The sequence below is a fragment of the Zingiber officinale genome, chromosome 6A (genome assembly GCF_018446385.1).
Source record: "Zingiber officinale cultivar Zhangliang chromosome 6A, Zo_v1.1, whole genome shotgun sequence".
NCBI classification, from domain to species: domain Eukaryota; kingdom Viridiplantae; phylum Streptophyta; class Magnoliopsida; order Zingiberales; family Zingiberaceae; genus Zingiber; species Zingiber officinale.
The window spans coordinates 98,327,898-98,351,115 of NC_055997.1; the positions used below are offsets into that span (position 1 = coordinate 98,327,898).

Below are 23,218 nucleotides of genomic sequence, written 5' to 3' on the forward strand. Positions count from 1 at the left end.
GGCTAAGGATGGCAACGGGACAAGTTCAGGCCGCATTTGACCAATCCCAGAACCTACCTCGTCAGAAAAAATGGACTCGAACCCGCCCCGCCTAGTTTTTCAACCCACCGCGCCCCCGACCCCGCTCAAAACCCAGCGAGTCCATAGCGGACGTCAACCTGCTAAAAAAAATACAATTCAACAATAAATTATTATTATATATTTTATATTATAAAATATAAGTATTATTATTATTATTATTATTATTATTATTATTATTATTATTATAATATACAGGGCGGATTCAGGGCGGGTTCATTGAAACCTGTAACCCACCCCGAACCCGCTTCTAAACTCGGTCAATGAGTTTAGACCCACCCTGTAACCCGTTTGACCAGGTTTAAACCCGCCCCGAATAGGGTGGATTTAATACGGGGTTGGGTTTAAACGCATCCCATTGCCATCCCTAGTGATGGCACGTAAGTAATCCTGGTTGACCCTGAGGGAATGGACCCGATTGAAGAAGGATGGTCAGGTTCAAGCAGGGTTTTTCCCTGAGCAGAGGGTGTTGGAGCTGTGTGTATCCACTCGGCCCTCGCTTGTTTAGATAAAACCTGGGTGTCAGGTTGGCGTCTTTTCCGCCAGAACCTGAGTGGTACACCAGTACACCTAAATCAGATGAATCAGAGGTTGCTCCTGGTATGTGAGAGCGATTGGGTGGTGGACCTTCCCGCTTGGCTAAGATTATTTGGCCTCGCCGATCCAGCTCAGTTTCATTCATTTGTAAAGTCCCTCAGGCTAAAGCCCAAGACAAAATTTTCGCTGCAAAAGTAAAAAAGAACGTTTTAGTCAGAGGTAGGGTAGAAAAGGAATTGCAGTTTCTTACCAAAGGGGATGTAGCTCTACCCGGATGGAGCTCAGTCCAAAAATATACAAGAGTCCCTCTTGGAGCAGTCATGGAATATCATGACTATCAAACTTCATGTCGGCCAGTCGCTCCAAAGCTTCATTAAAAGTCAGCACCGTCCGGAAGTCACCTAGATCGAGTACCGCGAGGAGAGTCAACTGCCAAACGGTCAACCAAGGTATTGGTGTGAGAAGTCGAATGAAGAAGTATTTGTCCCTCCACTCCTTGCCCTAATAAGGTATTCTATCAAAGAGCATAGTCTTCGGATGAGCTTGGAAGAGAAAAAAGGTCGTCAGTTATTAGTTTGGGATAAAGTAATGGAATACCCGAGGAGCTAAGGGGACTTCGTACGAGCGAAACAAGATTACAACCATACATAAGAGGCGAATGGAATTTGGGACTAATTGATAAAGAGGAATGTGGAAATACTGGCTCACTTCAGCAAAGAAGAATGGAATGGGAAAGCGAAAGCCTGCTAGGACTTGTTCCTTAAAGAAGATTACATAACCGGTGGGGGAACGATGGGGGCGGTCCTGGTCACTGAGCATAATCATGCGCATAGAAGCATGAACTTCATAGCTCAGGTGGTCTAGGTCCACCCCGTTTGATTGATTAGAGTATACCATATGCCAGGAACATTCATGATGGCACTCGGGAGGTAGGGTTGAAGGAGAACAAAGAAGGGAAGGGTCTCTAGGAACTTACGAGGGACACGAAGCAGTTAGTGTCATGGAAACTGGAAGATAAAGGAGACGAGGAAATCGCTAGGGTTTTTTAAAGAGAAGCCTTGCACGACTCTTCAAAACGGATCATTGGATCATGTGGGTAAAAAGGTAGGCCAATTACCATGACCGTCTGATCAAGAGGGAGAAGAATCAACCTCTGTACAAAGAGTTGCGTATTAGTTGTCACGCTTGGGGAAATGAGGATCGGAAGACACATGACAATAATAGAAAGGGTACCTTTACGGTAGATGTGACAAATAAATCATTATTCTAAGGTGTTGGCACGCGTATCGATAATGATATCTCTCTCCTCGTTTATGGCAGTTGATGATCTCCTAAACCTGATCGGCCTTAGATCCGGTCGAACCTTCAGAGTCTCATCCCACATGTCTCATAGGCATGGCCCACAGTATTCGTTCGGCCAGCCTCATAGCCGATCAAAGCTATAGGGTTTTGCCACCCGCAAAAGTACACCCGATTTTATGAGCCATTCGATATATAAAGTGTCAAAGACTAAGATATCTCTCCACTCAGACATGCAAAATACTTACGCACACTTAGAAAAATAACAGCATGAAAAGACAAGGCATGGAACAAGAACGGGCAAAGTTTAATAAGTTATTACATATAGAAAGTTCTTTGTCCACTATAAGGGCTAAAAGACAAGAAGCATCACTTAAAGTTTGGGAGGGCACTTGACGAAAGTTCTTCCAAAAGCCTTCGGCGGTTTAAAAATTGAGCTAGGGGTTCAGACACCAAATAGCTAGCCTCCCAAAGTTGTTTAACGGCTCCTTCTGCTCCATAAAGAAATATATTGTTGATGGAAGTGTCAAGTTGTATGTTGAAATAGTGAGATTGAAGATAAGCCAGTTTCTTGATTTTGAAATGCTCGTTCTCCCCCACCTAGTGGTTTTCTAGCTCCAATCGAGAGGTTGCCAGCTCAAATGTGGTCCCCGCTAACTCAGATTTAGAGGTAGATAGTTCGGATCGCATAGCCTCCAATTCCGCCCACAAGAACTCTAGCTTTGTTCTCTAGGCGTCCATGTTTTTTTGCTGATCAGACACTAGCAGAGTTTGGGACGCTAACACGACATCTTTCGTAGCAAGCTCTAAGGCATAGGTGGCCTTCAGCTCCTCTAACTTGATGGTAAGGCCCAAGGTTTTAGTGATTTGCTCATCTAAGTCAACCACCAACTAGGTCCTCCTAGCCATCATGGACCAGAGCCTGACTTCATTTATTTTTAGGGCGGTCTCTAATTCCTATGCTTTTTCCACCTCAACCCTTGTCAGCTCCTAGCCTCCTAGATTTTCCTTTCTAACTCGCTTGGTCAGGGTGGCGGCTAACAATGACTCCAATCCTGTTACCCGCCCCTCTGGCGACTAGTTTTCGTAGGCCAGGTCCACTAGTGCTTAGGTTATGTTCATCCCGACTCCCCCAAACTAAAGAAAAATCATAATTAGTATTAGTAATGTTTTAGTTAAGAGGAAGTAGGCCAGCAAATACTTACTGTGGTTAACTCCTGGGCAAACCCATCTGCATTGTAGTGTGGCTCGCCAATAGGGTCATCGCCAATTCCCAGGTTTCTGTTAATGGCCCCTTCAATAGTATTCGACCACAGGCCGCAGTGGATCCGAAGACGGGATTACCCCAGAGTCAAGGGCATGTCAAAGGCAGCCGAGAATTGATAGCGGTTCTTCAGTCGGCTGAATGAAGCCCCCATAAATAGGGCAATTAGCAGGACAAAGGGCGATCGAGGTGTAGGGGTGGCAGGAGATCCTCTAGGGTGGAAGATTGCTTCCTCTCAAACCGGGTTGCTGTTACGTCACCGTAAATACATGGTTACGTCGTCAGTACTATAAAAGATTATCGATCCCACAAGGACTGTTGATTAAGTACTAGTTAACTTCACACGTAGAATTATCTAGACAATCGAAGGTTAATTGGAAAAGAGAGAGTGAAGAAAAGAGAAAATGTAAAAAGTAGAGAAAGAGGGAGAGTTGGATTTGGGGATGGATATATACTAGGATTTTGATTTCACTATGATGCTAGTTAATGTCCCTATGCATTGTTCATCTACCTAACTCCATGCTTACACTCATGTAGGAGTTCTAACTAAAGTCCAGTACAACCTCACGAAGATCCCACCGAAGAGTTTACCCATGTTCTACCGTCATTAAGTAGAAAAGACAATTTAGGAAGTCCGATTATAGGGAGCATCCTTCTGTCACAAGGGCTCATGTTCCTAAATTACACAGATCACTTTCTAACGGTAGATTAATGAAATTAAGTAGAAGAGGTAATTTAGGAAGTTCGATTATAGGGAACATCCTTCTCATACAAGAGCCCACGGTCCACGTTCCTAGATTACACGAGTCACTTCCTAACATTAATTTGGGAGAACCCCTTTAAACTTTAATTAGTTTTCCTAGTACAGAATCGATCCCCGTTTCAAGGAACTGCCGTAGAAAGTAAGGGATACCTTCTGTCACAAGGTCTCATGATCTTACATTCCAAGGCTCTTCCTTTACATGGTGATCTAACCCTACATCTACTTGGATTTACATCACACACATTTCGTCAAACGCATACAAGGCAAAACACACATAGATGATGATATAAACACTTCATTGCATAGAAAAAATCCAAATATATAGTTCATACATTCACAATCACATCACAGCTACTTCCTACATCCTAGATCTAGAGATCTACTTCATAGCAAAGGAAATACAACCAAAGACGAAGAAAGAAGCAAACTACAACCCAATACAAAGAAATAGAGAGAGGAGAGTGCTTATCTTTGAAGCATAGCGTCCTTAGAGGCATTCCCTTGCTCCGGAGGTGGACGGATTGACGAAGATGTGATTTCTAGGATTCCCCAAGGGGGAGAACCCTCCTCCAAGGAATGGGGGTGAGCCCCAAGCCAAAGATAAATGAAAAGGGGAAAAAAAAACCCTTATATAGAGCAGGGCATGGGTACCACACGACCCTAAACCCTAAATCCACACGGCCTCATACATCTTGTTTTCGGCTAAGGTGACACGGCCGTGTGGCTCACACGGTCGTGGCCTTCTTCTTCGCTGTTGGCCTCACACAGCCATGGCCTTCTACACCTCTGGAATGTTGGCACGGGGAGATTCACACTGCCGTGTGGCTTTCTTGCTCTCTAGAAAATGTTGCACGGCCCTGTGGCTCACACGACCTAAGCATGCACGGCCTCTAGAGAAATGACACGGCCATGCCATTTGGCACAGCCTTGCTTTGCTTTACCTCTGGATTGTTAGCATGGTCGTGTCATTTGGTACGGTCGTGTGCTACCTGGACACGGGGAGATTAGCACGGCCGTGTGGGTCACACGGTCGTGGCATGATTTACTTCAGGATGGCCACACGGCCGTGTGCGCTACACGACCCAAGCTTGATTTCTTCCGGAGTTGCTCCCGTGTGCGTTTTTACTCCAATTTCGCTCCAATATGCGTCCTGTCAATCAAAATATGCAAAGAGTAGATTTCTGAACAAAATGTAATGGAAGTATGACATTGTAATGAAATAGGGTGCAATAAATATACATTATATGCATGAAGTACAAGTAGATGTGCGTCAAAGTATGTATAAAATTATATATAATCTACGCACATCAGCTGCCAGAAGGAAGAGCTGAAGGTGTCTGCTCGGACGACGGAGCTGGAGTGCTTCCCTGGTGGGTATAGGTAGGGGAAGGCGCAATAGGAGGAGACGTCCGCCCCGGAAGGGGTTGTGTGATAGGGACGAGGCGACGTCTCTTGCGTTTAAGCCTCACCAGTGCTTCTGTTTTGATAGGAGGAATTTCTTTTAGTGATGTTGGAGGATTGGAGGGCAGCTCTCCTTCCATAGCTAGAGCCTCACCAATATCATCCGTCCGGTTACTAGACGCCTCTCCAGAAGGACCGACCGGTTGATTCTCCCGTTCAACCAAAAGAAGTTGTTCTTGCCGATCTAACTCAACCTCCTCCAATTGTAGAGATTTGGAAGCTAGAGCCAAGAGAAAGGTGTCCACTGCATAAAAGAAAAGGGACCTTAGTTAGTGATAATACGAAGGTTAAGTTATTAATCCTTACCAAAGGAAAAGGGAAGTGTCATTCGGACTGGGCTCAATCCGAACAAGTAGAGGAGGCTCTCATGCAACAGTTAGGGAATGTTGAATTGTAGGTCGACCATCCTCTCCGAAGCAAAAATAAAAGCAGGATCATGTTTGTAGTCTTCTAGATTGAGAATAGGAGGAAGGTCCGACCGTCATTCGACTGGCCAAGATACAGGATCAGACATTTGAATGAAAAAGAAATGAGATTTTCACCCTTATTAGAGGAAGACAGTTTCTTAAAGAAAACTACCTTGGGACGTGATTGGAACAAAAGACCCCCGATTTCTGATTTTTGGGGATAAGAGAAATAATGAAAGTGGCGTGAGTTCAGGGGGATTCCATACAGATAGAACAAAATGGTCATTCCGCATGTGGAGCGGAAGTCATTGTGTGCGAGTTGTTGGAAAGGAATATTAAAGTAGCGACCTATTTCAGATAAAAAGTGGGGGATTGGAAAGCACAAACCTGCGAGAAGTTGATACTTCAAAATTGTAACATAGCCGCGCAGAGGATGATGAGGGCGATCTTGAGAAGTTGGAGTGCGGATACAAAAGCTTTTAGGGATTTCTAGGGCTAGGCGAATAGTCTTTGTATCGCAGTTGTCGAAGTCAAAACGAGTGAATGTATACCGAGGGAAGAAAGATTCTCGGGCAATGGACGGAAGAAGGAAAAACGACGAAAGATCGGAGAGGGAACTAACTGACACAAGCCAAGAAAAAGAGAGCCTAGTTAGCAGAAATCGTCGGAGAAGAAGGAAGAAGATGAAGCACAGGTGGTTTATCTTTGAGGCGCTTAGGGTTTTTAAACATAAGCCATAAGAGATTCTTTAAGCTCAACCCTTCAATCACAACAGCCTAATTGGTGGTAGTCGTTGGATCTTAAGGGAGAATTAGTTAGTCCGTATGAAAAGGCGTGCGTCAGCTGTTATGATAGAGAATGAGGAGTTCGTGGGGTGCGTGGCGAGTACCTAGGAAACAACAATTATGATGGACGAGGCAACCAAATCATTTCAAGAAAGAGCACCCTCCCATGTATCATCAGTGCATTACTTAGCATATCAAGCGTATGCATTTTTCTAAGAAAGATAAAGTTGACTATAGCATTAATGGGCGACTAGACGCGTGGCCAATCGGTCCGACCAGCCGATTGGATGGTCGAGCGGAGAAAAAAAATACTTGGGTCTAGTTAGTTGGCTACGAACCTCCTTCGACTAGAATTGAATGGGAAGCTAGTGATACAGTGTGTTACGGGTTCAATTCAATTCTAGCCACCCATGGGTACTATGAAATCGATGGTTAAGATGATATGGCAGTCAAAGTCAAGGTGAAGTGATGATCAAAGTTAAGGTGAGGTGGTAATCAAAGTTAGAGTATATGCAGCTAAACGCGTTACTCTCATCGAGACTCGGCTCTCTACTCCTCAATGTCAAGATTGGTCGGCCTCAGACACGATTGGATTTAAGGGACTTAACTCCTTACACTTACGATACAACTCTCAGTTTATAGCCGGCCAGCCCAAGAGCCGATTGGAATTCCGGGACATGGTTCCCCATTTCTCAGTGCCAAGACACTCTGCATATGGTAGATCGGCTATGAAGCCGGTTAAGCCTTCGGAACTCAGTTATTCACTTCTCATGTATAAGCCTCCTAGCATACATTTGGTTGGCTATTAGACCGGTCGAACTACCTCCAGGAGATAACATTGTCAGGAAATCTGTCAAAGAATAGCAACTACTCGGCAGGGAATATTCCGCCACCAAAGCATATACAGGAAATAGAACTTTCCTCAAAGAATGGTCGTATAACTTTCATTGCTAGCGTTACTTGACATAGTCTGACATCAAACATTCTTAGTCACCTCATGATTACGAGAGTTTTGAGGGTCAGTATAAAAAGAGTTTCTCTCCGTTGGCCAAGTATGTTCTCACATGTTAAAAAACACACACGCATCCACTCTACTATTCATCTTCTTATCTACTTTTCGCTCGGCTACGGAGCGTTAAAGTGCCTGCACCAGGGATCTCTCCCTGGTTCTCGCCCTAACGTTTTCCATTACTCTCTATGAAATGTGCGCAGGAAGCTAAGGAGTATCAGGTGTCGTCTTTGCTCCATCTTAAAGTCTTCTCCTGGTCAACGACAGAATCATTTGTCCAGCGTGTCATCTCCACCGTTTTCAGATAGGATCAGGTTAGGGATGATCAGCATAAATAGTAAATTTCTTAGAGCAAGTCTTTCGAGGAATCAAATCATCTCAAACATCCATAAGTACTCTAATTTCTATCAGAACGAAGAAAAAATAATAAATCTATCACATTAACAGACATTGGCGCACCACGCACGGACTGAACAACAATTGGTGAGAAAACTCACCATCGGACGAGGAAGCAAATCCTGCTATGGAGATAACGCACAGGTTGAGTTCCAAAATATAATCAATGCAGGTGTACCCGATGGCCATGAGGATGCGAAAGTGGAGATTGGATGAGACCCGGACAAAAAGGTAGGAGAGGAACGCTCGCAAGACACCTCGGAAAGATGCCAGAAGGGGTTCACTGGAGTCCTGGACACTTTCTCAGTGGAATCACATTCATCGACACCACCATCTCCGCCGCCATGGTCGCCGGCGCCGTCAATAGAGCGGTGAAAATAGAGAGGACGGAAAAAAAAAGTCTCGAAGGTACTAGAAGTTTGCTATCCATTTTCCCCCATATATTATGAAAATCTCATATTTACGCCCCTGTAGGGAGAGGCCACCCATTGGCCATTGCCAAACCCGTTTTAAATTGATTTTGTTAACGGGTATTCAACCCGTTTTAAGATTTTATGAGTTTTTGTTTTTTTTTTTTAATAAATTGGCCCATGAATATTTAACTAGATAGACATGAAAATAACTAAGATACAGAATTTTATGAGTTAGAAAAAATAAAGTGTTGTTTTATTAGATTCTTTGATAAAAATAAATCTATCTATGGATCATTAGGATACTTCTTTATCTACTAAACAATCTACAAAGTCTCAACTCTTGTGTGTAATTCTCTAGCATTTTTTTTTCACATTGTCCTTTTAAATTTTAATTCCAATTATGTTAAGATAATTAAGTTATTATGAAATCTAAAATATATATATATATATATATATATATATATATATATCTTAAATGTAGAAGGAAAGATAATTATTTCTATCCATATAATTCAATTTATCACCTTTAATTATTCAAACGATCACTAAAACTTAATTGTTCTCAATTAATATTTTCATTGAGCATTAGAAGTAACTCATGATAAATGGAGGTTAAAATGGTTCGCGTGCGTTTTAATTAAACGGATCCTTTAATTTAAAAATAAATATACAAAATTGCATAATTATATTAAAAAATAATTAAATTTTTTGGTAAGGAATGGAAAATAGGTAAGTGGTGTGAAAACCAGCAAGCTACTCGTCACTTCTTATTTTTCACAATTTATTTATTTATGTTTTCCATATTTATAATATTTAAATAATAATTGGTGTAGCATTAATTAAATAACTAAAATAGTAATTAAGGGACAGGTTTTAGTAACATGACAGGACTCAAAATGGATTAGTTTAATTTCTCTGTGTTTGTGATTAAACTCCGCGTATAGAAGTTTGAATTAATTTAACTATTTGTAACTAAAAATAATTTATTTTAGTGATGTAAATATTTATTTTTCAAAATTAAAGAAGTGGGAGATCATTAAACAAAGACGCAACAAGACACTCACTTTGAATAGTAAAAATTTATATTATCAATTTTAATTTTATTTTTAAAATTGTCGGTTCGCGTTAATTATCATCGGATCATCGCTTTTTGTCGATTCGAAGTACATTATAATTCTTAACGACCCGAAAATTAAAATTCTTAACGACCCGAAGAGTCGAACTTAAATTGTTTTTACAATTAATGTATCGTATTATTTGAATATATATAATTTGTTATATTTAAATATTAGGATCATACTTTTACTTTAAAATAATTATATATTTTTAATTTCAACAAGATAAATTCACCTACTTTCACCATTATAATAATCAATATATGCACAATTATAAAACCCTAACAAAAATATCAAGTTGGAAAAATATTATTTAAATTCATTCATTTTTCAAGTGTATTTTAATTTCCTAAATTATTAAATATGTAATGTTATTCGAATTAATAATTCCCCATTATTGTACCACTTTGCTTTAAAAATACTAGTCAAATTGACAACCTACCAAAGACAATCTGCTATTGTTGGCAACTCCTCAAATCTTAGAAGGCGATGAGCTTGCAGAATTATTTCGGATCTTGTCCAACATCGATTCCACGTTTCCTTTCCATCAACGTATCTAACGGATGAAATTTCAAACTGAACGCAGAGTATAAAATGCGCGCTGCAGCGTATCCAGAGGAACTCGTGATGCTCGCTTTGTATAAATTTGTCCTCCTTTCCGATTCGACCGAACCGGACGATCAAGTCCGTTGAATTCCGAATCCCACAGATGGTATTGTCCGGGTCGGTTCGGGTAGATTGAGCCGGCTCGAGGCAGTAAAATCGCCATTTCGAGTTCCCCTGTTCGCTCGCTTCTAGTAACTGTGTCTCGCCTGCATTCTGCTTCATTCCTTCTTCTTCAATCTTTGGCCGTCGCCATCACTGCTTCGGCACACAGTCCCGCTTCAATCGCCGTCTTCTCGCACGTAAGTGAATGATCATAAATTCCTAAATTTTATTATTTTTCGTGCTTTGTTATTCTGTTTGACTGGGTGGTGAGGAAGTCAAACTGACAGCAGCAGGAAGAGAAGTCAGAATGATCATAAATTCCTAAATTTTATTGTTTATCGTGCTTTGTTATTCTGTTTGACTGGGGGGGTGAGGAAGTCAAACTGACAGCAGCAGGAAGAGAAGTCAGCGCTTGGACTTTTGACTGACGTTGTTTTTAGTCCATCGACGACGACGGCGGGCAGTGGAAGCAAGCGATTGTTCGATTATTTACCGATTCGATGTTGCTGCTGCGTTATTCTTGGTGTTGTTTGATTTGATTTATTGCTTATTATTCGTTCATTCCTCTGCTGCCATTTCTGCATTCAGAGATGGAAGGAATATCTGATATCTGTGAGTTTTTGTCCATTTTTCGTTTGGGTTGTCGGAGAGAGAAAAGCTGTTTTATTTATGTTGTTTTTCTCTGATCAAAGAGGGGTGATCGGCGGAGGAGGATTAGTACCGAAGTTTTCTCTGATTAATTCCTGCGTTTTTTCTGTGATCGAATCATTATTTGATCAGAGAAAAGTTTGATCTTTGGAAAGAGAACGAAAGATTCGATCTTACTGCGAGATCATCATGAGTGGGGAAGAGGAAGCGGCAAGGATGAGCTTTGGAGGCACATCCGACACCGGAAGATCGAGCGGCTCTGCATACTACGGGCAAGCGGCGGCGGCACCGGCTACTGCAGCGGAGTTGACTCCGCCGACGCAGCTCAGAATCACGAACCCTGGATTCGTTGCTGCTGGCGGCCTCTCTATTGGACAGGTAATTAATTGATTATATATCTTGGTCGGTTTGCAGACTCAACGTGGGTTTTATTTAATTTGGAATTAATCCACGGCGACGATTTTTGTTGGGGTAGCAGCCGAACGTGGACGTCCAGAATAATGAAATGATGGCCGCCGGCGGCAGTGGCGGAAGGGGACGTGGGGAATATTCCGGTAGCCGGAACAGGGAGGACGAGGGCGATAGCAGATCGTTCAACGAGAACTTGGATATCTCCAGCGATGATGTTGATCAGGGGAGTAACAGTGGCAATCGTCGCCGGAGGAATCGATACCATCGGCACACCGCCCGACAGATACAAGAACTCGAAGCGTAAGCTGATCAATCGATATTCTAGTTGACTTTATGATCGATCGATCGATCGATACTTCATGATTTGGCTTTCTAATTGTAGTATGTTTAAGGAATGCCCTCACCCGGAAGAGAAGCAACGAGAGGAGCTCAGCAGGCGGCTCCGCCTCGACCCCCGGCAAGTCAAGTTCTGGTTCCAGAACAGGAGAACCCAAATGAAGGTATGTTGATTTCTGGTTAAAATTGCATTTTTATGTGATATTTCGGATAAAAAATTGATTTTGATGTGGTAATTTTGCAGACGCAAATCGAGAGGTACGAGAACTCGATGCTGCGGCAGGAGAACGAGAGGCTGCGGAACGAGAGCATTCAGTACCGGGAAGCGACGGTGGACTCTCGGTGCTTCAACTGCGGCTTGTCGGCGACGCTCGCCGAGCTCACGCCGGTGGAGGAGCAACTCTGGGTCGAGAACGCCAGCCTCAGGGAGGAGCACGAACGCCTGTGCACCCTTACAATAAGGTTCCTCGGCAAGTCCTTCTCTTCTCTGTCGATCGCTCCAACGTCGCCCATGCCGAGCAACGTCTTCGAGTTCGGGGCCTCCGTCCCGGCCGCCAACACCACCGGTCCCTCGATGCCACCTTCCACTGCTGTTGCTGTTGCTCAGCCGGTCTACGACAATATAGTGAACCCAATAATCTCTCCTCCGACGGCGATGCAGGGGGGTGAGCAGAGCTTTCTGGTGGAGCTGGCTCTGGCGGCGATGGAGGAGCTGGTGACCATCGCGCAGATGGAGGGGCCTCTCTGGCTTCGAGGCTTCGACGGTGTAGCAGAGACGCTCAACTACGACCAGTATTACAAGCACTGCCGCATCACAGGGCTGTCTTCGGTGGGGTACACGCCGGAGGCGACGAGGGAGGCCGGAATGGTGCTCATAAGCGCCGTCGCTCTCGTCGACACCCTGATGGACGCTGTAATTATCCATCTTTTTCACAGATAAATTAAAGATTTACTTTCGATTAAAAACAATTAATCACCAGTTCTTCAACTCAATGCAGAATAAATGGGTTGAAATGTTCCCCTGCATCGTCGCCAAGGCCACCGTCGACGAAGTAGTAATCCCCGGCGTCGGTGGAACAAGAGAAGGCGCGCTGCAAATCGTGAGCAATGATTAACTCATAAAGCGCATGAAATATTATTAAATTAATGAACTACGGAATCTAATTTGATGGTTTGATTGGTTAAAGATGCAAGCAGAGCTGCAAACGCTGTCGCCGTTGGTTGCCGTCCGCGAGCTCCGCTTTCTCCGGTTCTGCAAGCAGCAGCGGGAGGGCACTTGGGTCGTCGTCGACGTCTCCGTTGACAGTATCATGAACCCCGGCCGTCAAGTCGGGCCGAGCTTTCGACGTCTGCCTTCCGGCTGCCTGGTGCAAGATATGGCTAATGGCTACTCCAAGGTTCGATCTTTGACCCCATTGACAATTAATCAATCTCCGGCGATCTATGCATTAAGATATGGGTAACGCAGGTGACGTGGGTGGAACATAACGAGTATGTCGAAGAGCAAGTGAGCCAAATGTACCAGCAGCATCTCCGATCCGGCATGGCGTTCGGCGCCGGTAGGTGGGTCGCCTCCCTGCAGCGCCGCTGCGAGGTGGTCGGCCTTCTCATGTCCTCCTCCCGCCGTGAACTCGACTCTGGCATCGTGTTCGCGCAACTGAGCATGCTGAAGCTAGCGCAGAAGATGACGCGGGCGTTCGCCATCGGCGTGTGCTCGTCGGCGGTCGGTGAGTGGCGCAAGGTGGAGCAAGATAATCGCATCGGCGGAGGTGAGTTGTCGCCGGCGAACGTTATGACAAGGAAGAGCTTGCCGGAGGCAGGGGAGCTGCCGGGGATCGTGCTCTGCGCGTCGACAGCGGTGTGGATGCCCGTGGCGCCCAGGCGGCTCTTCGACTTCCTCCGCGACGGGAGCTGCCGGAGTCAATGGGATGTTCTCGGAGACGGCGGCCAAATCTACAACATGGCTCATGTCTCCACAGGAAACGACGACTCCAACGCCGTCGTCCTCCTGCGCACCGGCGTACGCAATCGATTCTAATTGCCCATTCCTCTGTTTTCTTCCCACCATCCCAATCTAATTATCACTAATTATTTCTCAGACGGCCCAGCAACTGATCATTCAAGAGACGACCATGGACGCATCTGGCGACGCGACGGTGATCTACGCGCTGGTGGACGTGACGGCGATGCACCATGTCATGAACAACGGCGGCGACACGGCCGACGTCGGGCTCCTCCCATGTGGCTTCGCCATCCTGCCGGGCGCGAACTCCAGCTCGCTTCTCACCATGGAATTCCAACTCAACCTGATGACGGCGAGCGTGACGCCGGAGGCGGTGGAGAAGGTCACCGGCCTCCTGTCTCGCACCCTGCAAAAGATCCAAACCGCCCTCAATTTAAATACCAATTGATTTTTTTTAAAATAATTTTTAGAAATTAATAATTATTTGACTCGGGTCCTGGAACCTCTCGAACTCAAACTCAAAGTCAAATTTGGTTGTGTTGTTGTCTTAATTTATTTATCTCATGCTCATGCTTATGCTTGAATAAATTTGTTTCTCGCAATGTTTACTGCATGGTATTTATTGAATAAACTTTTTTTAATCTATTTTAGAAATTCCGATTTGGATTTGAAAAATCTTTTTAAATTTTTAATCCGAGTTAAGATGCAAGTCGCGAACCGAACCAAATTTGGGCCGGTCTGATCAGATCACGATAAAAAAAGCCGGAAGAGGTTGGTGGGGTCTCGGTGACGGGGGCTGCAACCTCCACCACCAGTTGAGATATGGCGGCGCCACCAGATCGATCTCTCCTCCCTTTCTTTATATTTTTCTCTGGTCTTTCCAATTCCTTGTTTAGATCCGCCACCGTCAGATTCTCACCGCCGTAGTGCACAAGCAACAGGAGCAAAATGATCGCTTCTGCCGCCGTGAATCCGCGTTTATCCTTTTATCGACCTCGCTTGCCCTCTGGCCTGAGTTGCACCCCATCCTCGTATCCGGCGGCCGCCTCCTCTCGCTCCGCTTCGCGTCGTGTTTGCGTCAGAAGTGCCGCCGCCACTAAACCTGCGAAATCTCCTGGTATGCTACATCAACTTCCAGTTCGCGTCGTCTAGTTTCTGGTGGATGCCCCTCGTTTATGCTATCAAGTCGGTGATTTGTTACTGCGTCTTGTTTGGAGTCAGCCGAAGAAGACTGGAAGATCAAGCGCGAGCTTCTACTTCAGAAGAGGGTATTTATCTTTTCTGCCCGAATTCATTTTTACAATATGGTAGAACACCGTAATTGTTCTCTTTTATCATCAAAATACAATTGTATCCCTCTCATCGTTTGTAAATTAGGGGGAGTAGTTATCTAGAATTGGTGTGTCCACAATTTGATAGTCATTGGCTGAAGTAAGGATGAAACGTTTATCTCTAAAAAGAATTTAGTTTGAATCTTGGTTGAAGTATATTTGGTGACTTTCACGCATGTTTCCAGACCTCAACGTTTGAAGAAATGATTCTTGCAGGTTCGCAGTGTTGATGTAAAGGAAGCCTTGCGTCTACAGAAGGAAAACAATTTTGTTATTTTGGATGGCCGGCCTGAAGCAGAGTTTAAGGAGGTATTCTTTGTTACTCATACCGGAAACTATCGTTGATTTACTCTTATAAAGAGCAATGTTTATTTGACGCCTTATAAATTTGACGTGCAAGAGGTAGAAGTATAGTGCAAGTAAACATGTATGTCATGTCTCAGGAGGGATTAAATTGTGCTAACTTTTGGTATATTTCAGCTAGTTCATTTTATTTTCATTGATGTTCTCTATCAACTTATGTTTTTTTCATAGTCTTGTTCAAATCCTATGACCAATGACAATGCTGAAAAAAAATTTTAGTTGGAGGTGACTGACTCGGCCCATGGAAGTTTCCCACCGACCATTAGCGTAAATCAGAAAACGCTCGTAGCGAACGGTCCATCAGCCTAGCATTTTTAAGCGAGAGAAATTCATCCGTTAATTTGCCGAAGCTAGGACTCGATCTTTAAATACCTGAGAAATTAAGAAAGCGCCCTACCACTGTCTTATTACCCGGGGGCGGAATAGCCCTTTTACCAATCCTGGATTAGGTGTTCCTCCTAAACAATTAAAAATGTAGGTTTTGAAAGTGTGATTCCTGTTTAGTTTATTTTCGATCTAAAACTATGAAATGCCATGTGATCGAAACCCCAACAATATACTTGCATCTTGTTGTTATCACTATGTGTTAGTTGAATAGCTTAGTAGAAGCAGCATAGCGATGATGGTAGTTTAACTGTTGTCAAGCAAGCCATAGGCCCGTAGTCGTACTCTATTAATTTGGGATGACCAAAAAGTTGGAGGTACAGGAATGACATGAACAGTTTGTTCATTGTCGGGTATAATTTAAGGTATCTCGCAAATGCTTGGAAGTCACTTTCGTGTATGAACAGCTTACAATTGTGGGAATGAAATTATGGGAGAGATTACAACAACTTGCTTCGGGTATGGGACTGTCATAGCTTGTGTTAGGTGATTTCAACTCGTTTTCCTCAACAGAGGACAAATGTGGAGGTCTACCAGTCACTCAGTACTGTATCTCAGATTTTCAGAACTGTGCGACTCTTGTTGGACTAAAAGACTTAACTTACACGGGTTGGAGATGCACGTGGACGAATGGAAATATCTGTAGCAAGTTAAATCCTGGTCAACAAAGGTTGGTTGGAAGATGAACTACTGAGTGTTGCAGAGTTTACTCCTCCGGGATGCCTTTCTGATCACTCTCCTGACTTGGTTTCTATTTTGGATGGAAGCAGTCGTATCCTAAAGGCCTTCAAGTTTTTCAACATGTTGAGTAAACTTGACACATTTTCACAACTGGTTGAATCAAAATGGCAGAATACAAACAACAAACAGTTAGAAGTAAATGGCGATTTTGACTCTGGCGAATTTTGAACTTGCTGAAATACGATTTGAAGAAGCTGAATACCAATCATTACCAGCATATTTCAGCAAGGGCTGTTGCTGCCCGTGGGTGTTTAGAGGAGGTACAGAAAGCAGGACTAACACAGAGCCACAAGGCTGTTACAAGGAGATATATACAACAATCTGCAGCCCGCCTGAGCGCTGCCGAGCACTCTTTTTTGCATGCAGCATGCAAAAATTGGATACTTCAAATAGGTGGATCGCAATACTACTTTCTTCCATTCTATTATGAAATGAAACAATCGGCGTAAGGAGATCACTGCAATTGAGAAACCTGATGGTAATCTTACGGAATCTTTTGAGGAAGTGGTGCATACCTTCACCGAACATTTTCAGAACCAACTTGGGAATGCTGTTGTTCGCACGACATCATTCCCACACTCTTGTATGACTTTCAGCCTTGGACCAGTACGCTCAGATAGTACGTCTACCAGATGAGATTAAGTTGGCATTATTTGACATAATTGATAAGAGGGCACCGGGATCGGATGGTTATGGGTCAAAATTTTTCACACATACTTGGGATATTGTAGGGACAGATTTTACTGCAGCAGTGATGGAGTTTTTCACTAGTGGAAGATTGCTAAGAAGATGGAACCATACATTGATAACCCTTGTCCCCAAATCGTCATGTGCCAGTAATGTAATTGACTACCGACCGATTACTATTATACAATGTTCTACAAGGTCATATCCAAGTTATCGGTAGCTCGATTAGTGGAAGCAGTAGATGGTATCCTTCATCAGTCACCGGCAGCTTTTGGCTCATTGCAAATAATATCCGCTTAGCACAAGGGCTCTTTCGAAGATATAAAAGGAAACACATTTCTCCCAAATATATTATGAAATTTGTTCTTCGGAAGGCTTTTGATTCAGTACATTGGGATTTCTTGCATGAGACTCTCGTTGGTCTGAAGTTTCGTTAGAAGTGTATAACATGGATAATGGAGTGCATGACTACCACATCTTTCTCGTTGGCTATCAATGGGGGATCATTTGGTCTTTTTAGAGGTGCAAGAGGACTACGACAGGGAGCTACTTATTTGGTATTTGTATTGAAATCTTTAGGAGGCAGATATAACAATGCACCATTAGATCGGTTTCAGTTTTCATCCCCAATGTAGCCACCTTAGATTAGCACATTTGGTCAATGCTAATGATTTGCTATTATTTAGTCGGGGTGATTTGGCATCAATGAGCATATTGACTACATGTTTACAAGAGTTTGGGGCAACAACAGTGATCCTGTCCAGAATCTAAGTCAGACAGATCGCTAGGTGAGATGGATGAAATGTTGACTGAATCGTGAACTCCCGGAGGGGGGTATGCTAAGATGGCTTCTATGTTGGCCAAGTCGTCAGAAGTCCTCTAGTCAACGCTACCTGCAGCCAGTGATTGGGTTGCTCGGTCTTTGGTACCCCGATGCTCGAGGCAGATCCAATGAATATATAAGTAACATACTAAGACATAAAATAATGAAATGCGTATAGAATATGAACGGAGAACATACCCTATCTCAGGGGGCGCCCTCGGATGGATCGGTGAGCTGGTCGGGACGCTGCTCGAGTTGTCGTGACCCGGAAGAGCAGATGACTCCCAGCAAGCTGGAGAGCTGGATCTGACGACACGAAGCCGGACTTGATGGCAAGAAACCGGATGTGACCTTGGCACACAGGTCGGGATATGATAGCGGCACGTAGGTCGGGCTGTGACAACGACACGCAGGCCGAAATACAATAACGGCATACAAATCGAATAGTAATAATGGCACAAAGGTCGGAACACTACATTGGCACGAAACTGGAACACACTAGCAAGGTGCACTACGACGATAGCTCGGGGGAGGTTGAATCGCATCAACAACGCATGACGACATGGATCAGGGGCTAGACCGGCATCGGGCCTAAGGGCAAGGGCGCTGGATCGATGTTGGACCGAGGCAATAGGTCGGCCAAGGTGATGGGTCGGCTAGTGGTTGTCGTTGGAAGTGGCGGTGACGACCTCCCGCTAGAGGCTTCGTCGGTGCTAGACTATTCGCTCAGGCTGCCGGCGAGAGGTGAGGGAAAGGGAGATGTCGGCACATGGAAGGTGTCAATGGTCGGAGGCAACAACAACAGCGCGGGCTACTGCTCTCACGCGAGGCGATAACGTGCGAGAGAGGGAGAGTGATGAGGAGACCGCTAGTGTTGGCATCGGTGATGCCGGTGATGGCAGAGGCATGCGTGAACGGGGAAGAGGAGGCACCGAGGGAGACGACGTAAGGGCGTCGGCGTGGAGAGGAAGAAGGAAAGGGGCTGTTTGCGAGGGCGTCGGCGTGAAGAAGGGGAGACGGTCGTGCGTGCTTGGCGGCAATGGAGGCGCGAGTCCGACATCGTTGGCGTGGGGAAGGCAGGAGGCGGCTCAGAGGCAGTTGTCGCCGGCGACCATCGCTTGCTCATGGCGGCGAGAGACGAAGAAGAAACTCTCCTCCTGCCCCGATTCGTGGTGGCGTGGAGAAAGGAGAAGATGGCGGCTGGAAGCATTTGCCAGCGAGAGGAGAGCGAAAGAGGAGGAGGTTGACGAAGGCAGTGACCCAGTGCGTCCTCCCCCTAGCGGCGACAACATGCGAAGCCAAGAAGCCCCCCTGTAAACAGTGATTCCTCCCACTGGGGTCCTCAAGATATATCCGTATCAAACAGGACTACAGGTTAATTGTCTAAAGTAGAATATTTATTTGGTTGGTGTGAATGACATGACCTACAGGAGGCTACTTTCCATCACGGATTTCCAAGAGGGTATAATGACTTTCTGATATTTGGGGATCTCACTTGCTTCTCAACATCTTCAGATTTCAAACTATAACCCCTTAATGGATTCTTTAACTCAGAGGATCAACATTTGGCCATGAAAGACACTATCTTATGTGGGCAAAACACAATTCATCACCTCGGTGCTCCAAGTCATGTAATGCTTCTGGTTATCTATTTTGCTTTTACTTCGAGACATTATTAATGGTATTTGTAGGTCTTTTATGTGGACATCTAAGCATCCTCCAGTGTCTTGGGCGGATATGTGTAGACCTAAAGATGAAAGAGGTTTGGGATTTTGTGATTACGGGCTTGTAACCATGTCCTTCTGGTTAAGGTATTATAGAGGATACAGACTAAGACTGACACTCTATGGATCAAGTGGGTACATTACATTTACTTGAGGCGAGCTGATGTATGGATTTGGGAGGCAGTCCACTCATATTCCCCTCTGATAAAGCGATTGCTACACATTCTAGTCCTAAGAAGTCATGGGCATAGACAGTGTGGGAGCCCTATGTACAACCTAGTCAAACAGCTACCTTTTGGATGCTAACACAGAGGCGTCTTCTCATTAGAGACAGGCAAGATTATATGGAGGATCGACATTGCACCTTCTGCAAGTAGGTGTTGGAGAGACAAGAGCACATATTCTTTAGATGTCTCTTGATTGCAGATCTATGGAGGACAGTCAGGGAGTGACTACATATGAGATACGAGATGTCTACCCACCGACTAACGTTAAGAGTTTTTAGAAGATACTATCGTGGGAGTAGGTTATTGACCAAGGCTAGACATCTTGCCTTGTCTTCTTTGATACACTTTGCATGGAGGATTAGAAATAATAGTTTCTTTGGTGAGGAGCAGTTAGACAGTGAGAAAATTTTCAGAATGGTGTAAATTCACATGTACTGGTCTGTAGGAGTGTATTCTAACATAAACCACTCCTAAGTCAGTCTATTGTACTCTTTTTCTGCGCTTATACATTTTTACTTATCCAAAAAATAAGTTGATGTTTTTATGTGAACTTGTCATATCTTCAGTGAGCAATCATTATCTCCACCATGTTCCCGAGTAGTTTTTGCTGAATGCTTCTTCTTCCTGTGATTTGCATCTGGTTCCCTAATGGAACTCTTCAATTTCATCAGGCTCATCCACCTGGCGCTATCAATGTACAAATATACAGGCTCATTAAGGAACGGACAGCAAGGGATATTGCTCGGTGTGCTGCTTTTGCTTTCTTTGGCATTTTCACCGGAACAGAAGATCCCCTGAGTTTATGCAGAGTAAGTTCTTTAACCCAGACACAGAAACATGGTTTTCCTAGTGTGCATTTGCATGTGTTCTGATGAATGTTCTGCTAACAAACAGGTGTGGAGTCAAAACTCGATAAAGATGCAAAAATCATTGTAGCATGTTCCACCGGAGGCACCATGAAGCCATCACAAAGTCTTCCAGAAGGCCTGCAATCCAGGTAACTTGGTGCCATCTGCATATCGGCTGTCTTTATTCATTTTAAAATGCCACACAAAAAGATAAATTCAGCCATTCATTGTTTTAGAGAATATGAGGAAAATTAAGAAAAATTACTGCAGAAGGATAACAACCAAAGACTGACCAAAACTTTAAAATCAGCATATCTATTTGCTCCTTTTTGTTGTTTTCTTGGTGGTGTTTCAAGAGACTTGCAATTTGTTCATGCGAGATTTAAAGGGTTAACACTTCGACTAGAGTTGTAGTATCTCCAAGTCACTATGTCAATCAAAGTTCAATTAAGTTCCGTATATAGAGTTTGTTGTTGAACTTGTAGTAAAATAAAACTTGTGATCCTTGATATGGCAAAATTTTCCATCCACAGGTCCTTAATAGCAGCATATCTATTGGTGCTAAATGGGTATAAAAATGTATTTCACCTAGAAGGAGGGCTCTACAAGTGGTTCAAAGAAGGGTTACCAGCCGAAGCAGAGGAAGAATGAGATCAAAATGTAGAATTTTGTGGCACTTTAAGTCTGTAATTAGATGCATTACTCAATTCAAAGACTAATCCGTTTTTCCAATGGAATTTTCAGAAATATCAAAGGCAATTCACTGTGTAACCTTTATATCAAAAGATCCTCACTACTCTGGATGGGCACATACTTCCTTGATCATTCACAGTGGTAGTCGTCTAGGATTACATATACATATATTGTTCTGCTGATGAGAACTAAGTAGATTCACGAGGACGGTTCGAAGTTTTCCACACAGACACTTTATACACTACTCTGTTTTAAGCATTTGATTGGATGCAGCAGCACTCTTCTTCCTCAATGAGAAGGAAATCATCGTTTCTTCATTCTTTGAGTTGGCGTTGCAGACTTGCAGGTGGGATTTATTCACTGAGAGACCAAAATTCCCACCACTGTGGATTGCTGCACAAGTACTGATCGGAAGGCCAGTTGTTGGTGGCGAAGCAAAACTGCGGCTCCTCCGACGAAGTCAAGGAGGAGTCTGCCCGTTGACCGCCGGCGCGGAGGCCGTGCTCATCCTGTTTCACTCCGACTCTGTCGCTTCCTTCCTCTGCTTTCTCTATCATTTCTGTTAGCTCCTGCACCTGCCAAGTGTTCGAGGAAATGACGAGAAGGGTGGCGGATTGACGGAAATGTCAGAGAGAGAAAGAGAGGGGAGATTTGTACCTGCTGGAGGAGGAGCTGCTTCTCCTTCTTGAGGCCGTCGAAGTTGGAGAGCAGCGCATCGTACTCGGCCTTGAGCTTGCAGTACTCCCGCTCGAGCTGCTTCGCCTTCCACCGCGCGCGCTTGTTCTGGAACCAGATGGCCACCTGCCGGGGCTCCAGGCCGAGCTCGCCGGCGAGACGGAGCTTCTGTCGAGGCTCCAGCTTGGTCTGCGTCTCGAACATGGTCTCCAGCGACTTGATCTGCTCCTGGCTGAACCGCTTCCTCCGCCGGTCGCCGCCGTCCTTGCCCTCCTCCATCTCCATCCAGCCGCAGCAGTCGCCTTCCTCCGCCGTCGCCGACCGCTCCTCGCTCTCCATTGATCCCACTAGTCCCAGGAGAGCAGAGCAGAGCAGAGCACCTTCTTTAGAGATCTGGGAGCTGGGCGAGATCGATCGCGAGCCGTGCTGTTAATTGCAGTGATGGAACCTGATAACCAATGGCAGCCGCTGTCGTGGGGGTCTCACCTTTCGCCCATCTCTTTCATGGCCTCCTCTGCCCTTGTTGCTTAGTGGCGTCCATGGTCGTCTCCACGGTGAGTAGGCATTGCGTTTGCTGTCTCGGGGAGGGAGGAGATCGCTGGGTCGAGTGTGGGGTGCCTCCGGGCGCCATTAATGAAGCCATGAAGGGGCGTGACGTGTTGCGTGGACGAGTAAGGTGTGGCGGGCGGAGACAAGGAACAGGAAACGGGGGACTCAATGGGAAGACGACGCGTAGCCGAATCGAAAGAGGGACGGGTCGGTGGATGCTTGGTAGACGTGGCAGGAGGCGGGCGACGACGCGGCCGTCCACGTCAACGGTTTTGGTGGGTGGGGGAGACGTGGTCGTCTAAACACTGGATTTTCTTTATTTATTTATATTAAACACTAAAATTCTACATTTTTGTCCTTTCCCTCATTTACTCACTATGAATTCCCCCCCTTCAAATAACTAATTTTATTAAATTTAAATTCCACAAAATTATTTCACTTGTAATGCTATACTCCACGTGGTTAATAAATAGTCAAGAAGATATTAAATGTGCAATGAATTTTAAAATTTTTCAAAAAAAAAATGAAGGGATGAACTCAAAATTCTTCATTAACAATGGCATGGCTCTCATTTCCCCTT

At 44.6% G+C, this 23,218-nt stretch overlaps 2 protein-coding genes and 1 pseudogene across 2 annotated transcripts; 2 read left to right on the top strand and 1 right to left on the bottom strand.

Moving 5' to 3' along the window:
* Nucleotides 1–10,750: 10,750 nt before the first annotated feature.
* On the top strand, nt 10,751–14,090 carry LOC121994223 (homeobox-leucine zipper protein ROC6-like). The gene is made up of 8 exons (XM_042548330.1): nt 10,751–11,261; nt 11,362–11,594; nt 11,677–11,794; nt 11,875–12,543; nt 12,629–12,730; nt 12,818–13,027; nt 13,099–13,650; nt 13,730–14,090. Exons 1-8 carry the CDS (start codon nt 11,073–11,075, stop codon nt 14,039–14,041), a joined length of 2,385 nt encoding a protein of 794 aa, XP_042404264.1. The 5' UTR covers nt 10,751–11,072; the 3' UTR covers nt 14,042–14,090.
* Nucleotides 14,091–14,455: 365 nt separating this feature from the next.
* LOC121997091 lies at nt 14,456–21,697 on the top strand (annotated as a pseudogene).
* On the bottom strand, nt 21,469–22,737 carry LOC121997092 (homeobox-leucine zipper protein HOX6-like). Its single transcript, XM_042551338.1, has 2 exons — nt 22,072–22,737; nt 21,469–21,989 (listed from the first exon to the last, which is right to left on the bottom strand). Exons 1-2 carry the CDS (start codon nt 22,426–22,428, stop codon nt 21,768–21,770), a joined length of 579 nt encoding a protein of 192 aa, XP_042407272.1. The 5' UTR covers nt 22,429–22,737; the 3' UTR covers nt 21,469–21,767.
* Nucleotides 22,738–23,218: the final 481 nt, after the last annotated feature.

What these genes read in the sequence shown, in the direction of transcription:
- LOC121994223 (XM_042548330.1), top strand. Translation starts at nt 11,073, where the DNA reads ATGAGTGGGGAAGAGGAAGCGGCAAGGATGAGCTTTGGAGGCACATCC. An exon ending in GCGGCCTCTCTATTGGACAG is followed by an intron (nt 11,262 to 11,361) that starts GTAATTAATTGA and finishes TTGGGGTAGCAG; the next exon opens with CCGAACGTGGACGTCCAGAA. An exon ending in TGGCTAATGGCTACTCCAAG is followed by an intron (nt 13,028 to 13,098) that starts GTTCGATCTTTG and finishes TGGGTAACGCAG; the next exon opens with GTGACGTGGGTGGAACATAA.
- LOC121997092 (XM_042551338.1), bottom strand. Translation starts at nt 22,428, where the DNA reads ATGGAGAGCGAGGAGCGGTCGGCGACGGCGGAGGAAGGCGACTGCTGC. An exon ending in AGCAGCTCCTCCTCCAGCAG is followed by an intron (nt 21,990 to 22,071) that starts GTACAAATCTCC and finishes AACACTTGGCAG; the next exon opens with GTGCAGGAGCTAACAGAAAT.